This window comes from Pseudomyrmex gracilis, unplaced genomic scaffold, assembly GCF_002006095.1.
Source record: "Pseudomyrmex gracilis isolate BER0280 unplaced genomic scaffold, ASM200609v1 scaffold_2176, whole genome shotgun sequence".
Classification (NCBI taxonomy): domain Eukaryota; kingdom Metazoa; phylum Arthropoda; class Insecta; order Hymenoptera; family Formicidae; genus Pseudomyrmex; species Pseudomyrmex gracilis.
The window spans coordinates 10,499-20,704 of NW_018022760.1; the positions used below are offsets into that span (position 1 = coordinate 10,499).

Below are 10,206 nucleotides of genomic sequence, written 5' to 3' on the forward strand. Positions count from 1 at the left end.
GCAATCGATGCGCCTCAGCTGCAGATTTCTTCAAATTAAAGAAGTAAATCAAAAGCTCTCGCAAATGACGTTTATTCGGCTCAAAACTCGACATTTTCGCACAAAAAAAGATATATGATGCTAATACAAAATCGCTAATATTTCAAGGTTGTGTTGTTAGCAGATGTCCAATCCTACGATATGACGTTTTACAGCTGACAATTTTAACAATAACATACTATTGAGACCATCTTTTGTCAAACGGCGGAAACTTATTTATACTTCTAATATATGATATATATATAATGATGTGGACTTACTACTTAGATGATCTCGCCAGGGTGCTGTTGCGTCTTGTAGCCCCGTGCGGCTTAGCTGCTGGATGATCGGCGGCGGGTCGCTTCGAATCGGTGCGGCTGGAGCTGGCGTGGATGGCCCGGTCGGCTTGTTCATCCTTTTTTTTACACTTAACCTTTTGCGCACTTAACTCATTCGTCGCGAATTCGCTGCGGCACTCTTGGGGAAATCAACAGTTTTACTGACTCCAGCCCCGAGAGTCTCGTCTTATATACCTTTTCGAGTAAGCAAGTGCTCACCGAATTTCTTCCAATCGGAAAACTCGGCTGAGCCCCGCTGGTTCCTATTTGTTAATTAGGTGGTCGGGTAAACTTAGGAGATTGCCAATCGTGACAATTTCTCGTTTTGGTCGGCTCGTCCGATTTTTCGGAGAAGTGAAAAGGGAGAGTGTTGGTTTTAGATCACGCCACTTGGACCCTTTGCTATTTATTTATAATAAAGTTTTTGTGGATTATTCATGGCGTCGGAGTTCTATCTGCTTCGGCTGCTCTAATTTTTATGAGCGGTGTTCTTTCTGGCCCGGAGATATCCGAGTTTGTTTAAGATGTTTAACAATAAGTTTTCTTACTCGTTATCATAAAATTTCGGGTTATTACTAGGCGCGGTTTATCTTTTCGGGCGCCGATGCGATTTCCGTTTGCTCTCCTATCGTCTAGAGTCTAAGTTTCCAAACGATAGGAGACCCGTTCGAGTTATTTATTGCTTTTCGTTATTTACAAAAAAAAAGGTTTGTTATGCGTTGGCGCGTCGCGTCGCAAGAAAAAGGGGACCGTGGAGTCTCCAGGACGTAACAACATATTTACTTAAGTTTTTCGACATATTCTATCAAATATGGTGAAGTAATGAGGTGTCTTCTTAGGCTCTTTCACAATATTCAAGTAATATTCTAAATCCAACGGCTATATAGAGCCAGTGCAGGATGTTGTGCAATAAAAAAGTATTTTTATATGATCGGTTTTGTTTCAAAACGATTCGACTTTATTTTTAAGTTCTTATCAATTGAATCTACAATAAAATTCGATTTAAATTCAAATACAACATTTATTGGATCTTAAAGTAGAGCAGTCATTTGTTTTTTAGTTGTTCTACATACCATGATGAAGTTACAATATGGTGAAATTAAATTCAAACGCCAGTCATTAATAATTTACATGTGTTGTTGGAGTATCTTGTACAAGTCATGCTTACACAAACGAAAGATCGATACTGAATCGAATAGCAATAGAATGGATATGTAGNAGACAATGCTCCCTCTATACATTAAAATTGAACTTTGTCAAGTATAGGCATATATGTATTGTGTAAAGTCTCAGTATCCGTCATTAAATTCAAACCTGTTCTTGTTTTTTTATGAATAACATTTCGGAAGTTAGTCTGTTGTAATAGTTTTATTCTATGTCTAAGATTTCAACTGAATTAAAATCAAAACCATGTCCAGTTTCAACATAATGCTTGGCTACTACTTTTTAGTTTGACCTTTCTTAACGTAATTAATATGTTCTTTTATTCTGGTCGTTAATTGTCTTTTGGTTTGTCCTACATAGGAAGATGTGCAATGTTGACAAGACATGCGATAAACGACATTTTTTTGTTTGTTGTATGAAACAGGATCTTTATGTGTTTTGACGAATTTTGACAGCTGGTTCAAATTGCGATATGTGGGAATAATAATTTTGTTATTGATCTTTATATGATTGAACTTATTGTTATAATTATGAATGTATAGTAGGACAAAAAAGAATTTTTCAGTATTCGTCTTCTTCCGGTTCAGAAATGTTAATATGCTTATTTAGTTTGTTTATGAACAATGCTCTCAATCTTTTATTAATATTATTAACAATTAACTGTATAAAATAATTGTTGTTTAATAAAATGTTAATAATATGTTGTAAATTTTTTTTGTGAAATTGTGGATCTGATAAGAGTTTGGCTCTGTCTACAATTGAAAATATAGTACCAATTTTTTTACTAATAAAATTTTGTGAATGATAATTCAAATATCGACCAGAATAAGTCGATTTACGATACCATCGCAAATCAGCCTATTGTTGTCATTATGATTAAAATGTCAAGAAAATTGATAGAATTGTAAATATGCATAGAAAAGAGGCAAGTGGACCAAAGAACAATTAAAGATGTTATTTAAAAAAAAGAAATAAATAAAAGAAAATTGTAAAGTACAACTAAAAAAACAGTGCGTTTTTGTAAACAGTGTAAAGTACACCTACAATTAAGTATAATAATATGATTGTTATAACAATTGTTAAACAATTGTAACTTGTATTTAAGTAAAGATCAATCTATTTTTTATATACAATGGTCTAAATCACCTACGGTGATGGAGATAGATATATATTAGCGTTATAATTTTTTATATTTCAATTTTGTTTTAAAGTATGATGTTCTTTGTTTCATTACTTATAATAATCGTAAGTTCACTAACTGTAGCAAATCATACATGAATGTTTCATTTGCTCTATGACTCATTACGTAATGTAATTTTTTAAACTATGTAATCTTTATCTTCTTTAGAACAATAGTATTCTATATTCCAGATTTAATGCACATAAGTGTTATATAATTGTACACATAAATAAATAAACCTACAAATAAATAAATAAATAAATAAATAAATCACTAAACTAATTTGTTCTCTGTACGATTTTACTGCTAAACAGCAGCAATTACATCTTGTAGATTATACAGGGTGAGTCATCTGAATCTATCACCTCCAATAACTCGTTTGTGTAACCAGGAATCAAAAAAAGTTTCATATATAAGTTGTAAGGTTTCAAAGGGGAACCAAAATGGCGTACTTTTCAACTTTTGATTTTGACCGAAAGTGGGTTACTTCAACTGGAAGTGGTTTTTTTAAAATGGAAACCCCCCTTTTTGATACCGGAAAATGAAAAAGCGGAAAATTTTACGTTCAGATATAACCTTGACTGTTTTAAAATTTTTCAGATGGCGAACAAAGATGGCAGACAAAAAATTTAGTCAACCGATTTGCACCAAATTAAGTTTGGTAACAAGGATTTTTGGGGTTGCTGATCACGAATCTGAAGTCAGATTTGCAAAATTCAGAATGGAAGATCCAAGATGGCGGACCAAGATGGCGGACGAAATTTTTAGCCGAAATTAATAGAAATTACTACTCTTAGCACTACTCAGGAACAACGGCGTGGACGTGGTAGTTTTTTGTTTCCTTTGGGGCGCTTTGTTTACGTATGTCTCCTTGTCTCTCACTATCGGGGTGCTTTATTTACGTCAGTCCCTTTGCCTCTCATTATCGGGGTGCTTTATTTAGTTAATTTGTAACTTCAAACAATTAATTTGCTAAGTAGTACACTTAGCAAATTAACTGTTCAAAATTCCGTCCATTTTCTTGAATGCATAGGTCGATACCACCATGAATATGATGTTAATGATAATCGTGTTATAACCCCACCAACTCCCGTGTACAAAATTTGGTGAAAATCGGTTGACTTTCAGACATTCATAGTTATGCGCGACTAGTTCGTATGTAGCTCTTCCTTGCTATGACCATCCCGGGCGATTTTCCTTCACCTTGTCGTGATGTCCGGGCTTAGGAGCGGTGAAGCGAGGGGGCTATACTGGCGGGGAATCCTTTGATTCCCTGGTAGGATCACTCATGCCAGGAAGGCCCTTCGCGGAGCTCCTGTACTAAGAGAGGAAATAGAGGAAGGAAAACCTTGAATAAAAACCGGGAGATCCCAGCCTCGCTTAGCACTTCTTGCCGGTGCAACTGGGATAGGGGAGTAAACCTTGACTTCAAATCCGGGGCGTCCGACCCCGTCAGCCACGGTGCAATCGGACTAGGGAAGTAAACCCTGACTACAAATCCGGGGTGTCCAGCTCCGAGAGGCGCTTTTGAGACGGCCACTGGACTAGGGGAAGGAAAACCCTGACTTCAAACCCGGGCAGGATGGGCTCGTTACCCTTGGCCGGGAACCATTCTAGGAAACGGATACTCCGAAATCAAACCATCCTTAAAAATGATGGAGATGACGACTACAGACGAAGAAGAAGTACCGGACCAGTGCGATCGGACGCACAGGTCCCGGCGGCTCGGGAGTGCTCGCCCTGCTCCCGTACCGTCGTTATCAGACAAAGGGTTGGCCGCGCCGTGCGATGCAGGCGGTGCGGTTTAGAGTGCTACTGCAGATGATGAAGACGTGACGCGCCAGAGAAGTGCATCACCTGCTACTTTACAGGAATCACGTACGGTGACCACAGTGGGAGCCACGATTACTCAATTAATGACGAGTTTTACTTTGTCCTTAGAAGATGAGGCCACTATAGATGACCGAATGGATAAGCTGTTGAATTTGGACGACACGCCTGCTGAAGTGCCTGGCCAAGCACTCAGCCCTGGTCGTCCAACTTCTCGTAAGCAGGCGGTCTTTAAACGCCCTCTGACGTGTGTTGAGCAAGGCCCTTCGACTTCGACGGATGGGACCAAAACAAAGTCGAAAAAGTCTCACCCTAAGACACGAGCGGTCTCTGCGCGCCGTACTAGCAGCAGTATGGGCAGCGAACCAGAGGAATTTTCCGACGTGGAAAACTTCGCTCCACTTACCGGACCTCAAATAGTGGGCCACATCCGACGGGGTATGGACTCGTTGGAGTTTTACACTAAAAAGAGTGGCAACCTCAAAGGAGGTTATGTACGTCCGTTTAAGACCATAACAGGGTTGGTAAAAAGAGCTGCTGAAGCTTACGGTGCGCGTTCCAGAGCGGAGGGTGTTCCAGAAGACGAGAAAGCAAAGAAAATTGCGAGAGAGAGTTCGAGATGGAACATAGCACTGAGATGAGGTCTAAGATTGTGTCGTATAAAAGACAGGTCGCTGAATTAGAACGCGAACTAGAATGGGCCAAAAACGAGCTCAAATCTGCACAACCTCTGCCCCAAAGGAAAAAAACGAAAGAGGGTGCAATACAGACGGTTGGAGTCCCAGTGGTGACGTCTGTCGTGGCATTACCGGCGGGAACTGTGCCGATAACCACGCGACGGCAACAACAACCAGTGCGACAGCAGCGGCAACAGCAACAGCAATATCAGCAACAGCGACAACAACAACTACAACAACGAGATCTTGGCAAGGCCACAATATCTGGTGTTAGTCCTGTTCAGGCCCATGGTGTACCAGGCGTGGAAGGGCGAATAACAGCCTTTGAACAACAAATGGAAAGAATGGAGGGCATGCTGGAGAGGGTAATTGGATTGCTTGATCCAAAGCCCTCAAAAGATGCGGCCTCCAAAACTCAGGACGGATTTGGCCTTGTAAGCCATAGACAACGACAAAGACAGGCTAACACAGCCATGATGGCTGACAGTGAGTATAACGACCAGTCTGCGGATGATTGGGCCACTGTGGTCAAACGTGGTGGGGTCCTTTCTCGGAAGCTGGGTGCTGCTCGAGCGAGGCAGAGTACTCGCAGAAACCTTGCTCTTCGAGAAGAGGATGCAGAAAGACTGCAAGCGATACGACGCAAGAGAGAGAGAGAGAGAGAAAGAGAGAATAGGCGAAGGCCCTCCAGAGATCAAGCGGACACGACGGGCTGATATTCAACCTCAGCCTTTGTCTCAGCTACAGTTATGTGACCAGAGACGACAACTTCGTATACGTCCTGAAGAAGTCTCTGTTACTTTTAGACCGGGACGACGACGTAGACGCCGCAGGCCAGCAGCGGTTGTTATAAGACGCGTTCAGGACGATAGAGCCTCTTACGCAGAAATAATGAGGACCGCCAACGAGAAGGTGAAGTTGCAGGACTTTGGTATCACGGACACCAGAGTCCGCAGAGACGTAGGAGGGGGAATCTTAATTGAAATCCCCGGTGTGGATGGCGTTGAAAAAGCCGAACGCCTGATNAAGGTACTATCCCCTTGTTACAGGGGAAAGCAAATGTCTCCCGACCCGTTCAGCAGGGAGAGCTTCGTATCTCGGGCCTCGATGCCTGTACCGAACCAGAGGAAGTAAAAGAAACATTAGCCTCAGAGGAGTTTGGTCGTGTACGGTTGCGGATATCCGAACGGGACCCTTACAAGATGGACGAGGACGTACTGGCGTCATGTGGGTAAAGTGTCCCTTTACTGCCGAGAAGACAGCAGCAGCAGGAAGGATCCGAGTTGGTTGGACTACGGCACATGTCACACTACTCCCGGGCAGACGGCTCCAGTGTTATAAATGCATGGAGTTCGGACATGTCCGGATGGTATGCCCAAACGAGGAAGACCTTAGTCAGGCGTGTTATAGGTGCGATGGCACCAAACATGTGGCGCGGGATTGTGTGGGGCCAGCCCACTGCATTCCGTGCGCGTCGCGAAGTTTTCCAGCAGGCCATAGAGCAGGTGGAGTTGCTTGTAAAGCTAATGTTAGGAGGCTACGGTTTACGTGGTCGTAGGATCCCTGTTGAGGAGAACAATGCTGTGCGGAGGACAGCAGCAAGCGGCCAGGATGTTGGCTGCACGCCCATGGAAACCTAAAAATGGCGAAAGTTCTCCAGATAAACGTGAACCGGAGTAGTCCGGCACAAGACCTGGCCATTCAGGCCATGCGTGAAAGAGAAGTTGCGTTGATGGCAATTTCTGAGCCATGGCGCATACCGGATTCGCCGCTTTGGGCGGCAGATCTGGATGGAGTGGCGGCGGTCACTTGGCTACCCCGTTGTGGGAGTAGACAAATACGTGAGATTATTGAACGCGGACATGGCTTTGTAGCGGTACGATGGGGCAATGTAGCAGTATTTAGCTGTTATTTTTCCCCCAATACTCTCGTGGTAGACTTTGAGGCCTCTTTGGGGACTCTGGGCGACAGCATCCGGCGCGCGGGGAGTGACCTGGTGATTTCAATGCTGGATCAGCTACTTGAGGCTCCTCCCGTCCTAACCGTAGGGGTCAATTGGTGGAGCAATGGGCTGTTCTGCTTGGACTTCAAATCCTGAACAGGGGCAGGACGGTCACTTGTGTTCGTCCACAGAGCAGTTCCATTGTGGATCTCACATGGGGGTCCAGGATGATGACTCCGCTAGTGGCGGCATGGCGGGTGCTAGGGATGGAGTCCTTATCGGATCATTCTTATGTATCCTTTATAGTTAATGAGAATAGGGCTGGTGTGTTCGCTGTTCGATGCCCTCCATTTAAACGGTGGAATAATAAAACATGGAACATCGACATGTTTGAAGCGGCAGTTATGGGAGCAATTTGGGGTGACCCAATTGCTCCTGAAACTCAGCCAGACGAAGAGGCGGTTTGGCTGAATCGAGCTATCACGGACGCCTGTGACATTTCTATGTCTAGGGTCCGAGGAGTAGCGGCACGTAAGTCGACTTATTGGTGGTCACCCGAGATCGCACGATTACGTTCGGAGTGTTTGGCTCGCAGGAGGCGATACACCCAAGCCAGAACACGTAGAAATGTCGAACCGGAGGCATTAGAGGTTCTACGTGTCTCCTTGCGCAAAATGCAACGAACGCTCAGAAGTGCTATACTAACAGCAAAAAAGGTGGCCTGGAAGGAATTAATTTCCACAGTAGATGATGATCCGTGGGGCACACCTTATCGGGTTGTGATGTCTCGCTTGCGGGCAGCTGGACCACCCGCTACGGAGACAATGAGCGTCCCTGAGGTATTGGACGTTATTACTAGCCTCTTCCCTGTACGCGAAGGTAATTGTGCAGAAACACGGAACGAGGATTTGCTGACACCTGACCTTGAGGTCAATGTATCGGAGCTTAATGGGGCTGTCCGACGAATGACTAGGAAGCGTACTGCTCCAGGCATGGACGGTATCGCTGGTCCTGTATGGAATCGTGTTGCGGCAATAGCACCGAATATCATCCTAAGGTGTTTCATTAATTGCCTGTATCGCGGCATATTTCCGGTAACTTGGAAGCGTGCACGTTTGGTGCTGATTCCCAAACCGAGTCGAGCAAGCTACAGTCCGTTGTGCCTGTTAGACGAAATTGACAAGTTGTTTGAGAGGGTTCTTGCTGGTCGATTAGAAGACCATATTATTCAACGTGGTGGACTCTCACCTTGCCAATTTGGGTTTCGAGCTGGACGGTCTACGTGCGATGCGATTCAGTTGTTTAGGACAACGGTAACCAATTACACGGACGCGGGTGACTTATGCGTGGCGGTGGCATTGGATGTTAGGAATGCATTTAATACACTGTTATAGGATAGTATCCACCGAGCGATGCGAGATTGGGAATTTCCCACATACCTACGGGCGGCAATACAATCATATCTGAGTAACAGATGGATTGTTTTTCCGTGTGTTGATGGAAGATTTCGATCTCGAGAGGTATCATGCGGAGTTCCGCAAGACTCAGTATTAGGCCCACTGCTGTGGAACCTAGGATTCGATCGCGTGCTGCGGGTGGGCCTCCCTTCGGAGTGCTCTCTCGTTTGCTACGCTGATGATACTCTGGTTCTGGCTGGTGGGGATTCGGACCGAGAGGCAGCAAATCGAGCCTCTATGGCTGTGCCTGTGGTTGCGCGACGCATGCGGACTTTAGGCCTGGATTTATCTCCAGACAAAACGGAGGTAGTAGCTTTTTGACCTAGAGACCAACGTGGTAACCCGGTTTCCGTTTTAGTAAACCGTGTTACGGTCCGGTCCCGTCCTTGCATGCAATATTTGGGATTATGGATCGACGAGAGGTGGACGTTCGCCGAACATTTCAATCGCGTAGCGGAAAAAGCCGCCCGAATGGTTAATGCCTTAGCTGGGTTAATGCCCAATTTAAGGGGCCCTCACACCCGAGTTAGGCGACTGTATTCGGCAGTCGTTTACTCGGTGATGATGTACGGCCCACCGATTTGGCACCGGGAGATACAAATGGGTAGGGTATCCGCCCCTCTTGTTGAGATACAACGCCTTGTGACAACAAGGGTCATCAGTGCGTATCGAACGATTTCGTGCGAGGCTGCCCGTGTTCTTGCCCGCATGCTGCCTGTCGATATTATGGCAATGCGCCAGGCCAGGATGTATGAACTTTTGCATCCCGACTTTAGACGGGATGGAAATATTGAAGTTCCTGCAGATCCGTCTGCACTTTTAACGCAAATTGAATTAAAAGTAATTCAAATATGGCGGAAGCGCCTACAGAGACCCTCTCTTTACGGCCGTCGAGTTCGAGAGGCCTTTGGCCCTGTTCTTGAGAGGTGGTTAAGGTGCAGTAAAGCAACTTTGACCTTCCGGGCCACTCAAGTTGTTTCGGGCCATGGTGTATTCAACGCCTACTTACACCGTATAGGTAAGGCACCCACCCCGTTCTGTGTACATTGCGGAGAGGTGGATATAGATACAGCCCAGCATACGCTGGCCGAATGCCCCGCGTGGTTGCGAGAGCGAATCCGACTTATAGGAGGTAGGCCCGGATCTCTCCCTCTCATCTGTAGTTGAGCAGGTGATAGAGAGGAAAGAGAGTTGGCGAGCATTCCTTGCCTTTTGCAAAGCAGTAATGTCCGCCAAAAAGGAAGCAGAGAGGATACGGCAGGGCCAACAACTTCCTGTGTAGCATGGTTTTCTTGGACAATCACGATTTTAATTATTCTTGCATAAGTCCAACCGCATTTTTTATTTATTTATTTATTATTTATTTATTTATTATTGTGCGCCGTGATGATAAATGTCCGGTCCTCCCCTCGTCGCTGTCCTCTGTATAGAGGTGGAGACGGGAAATTGGACTATTGGACATCAGGCAGGCTGCAGAAAGGGAATAACGGGGGTTATTCTCGGCCATTGCACTCAGCCTGCACAGAAGTGGGGGAGTAAGGCTCAAGATGATCCGATCTTCTTCCCCGTCTATGTAGCGTGGAAAGGCGGAGTCCCGCCT

General features: G+C 44.9%; 1 protein-coding gene across 1 annotated transcript; it reads left to right on the plus strand.

Annotated features, from left to right (window-relative positions):
- Positions 1-6,849: 6,849 nt before the first annotated feature.
- LOC109862677 lies at positions 6,850-7,305 on the plus strand. The gene has a single exon (XM_020442787.1). The coding sequence runs from the start codon at positions 6,850-6,852 to the stop codon at positions 7,303-7,305; it is 456 nt and encodes a 151-aa protein (XP_020298376.1).
- Positions 7,306-10,206: the final 2,901 nt, after the last annotated feature.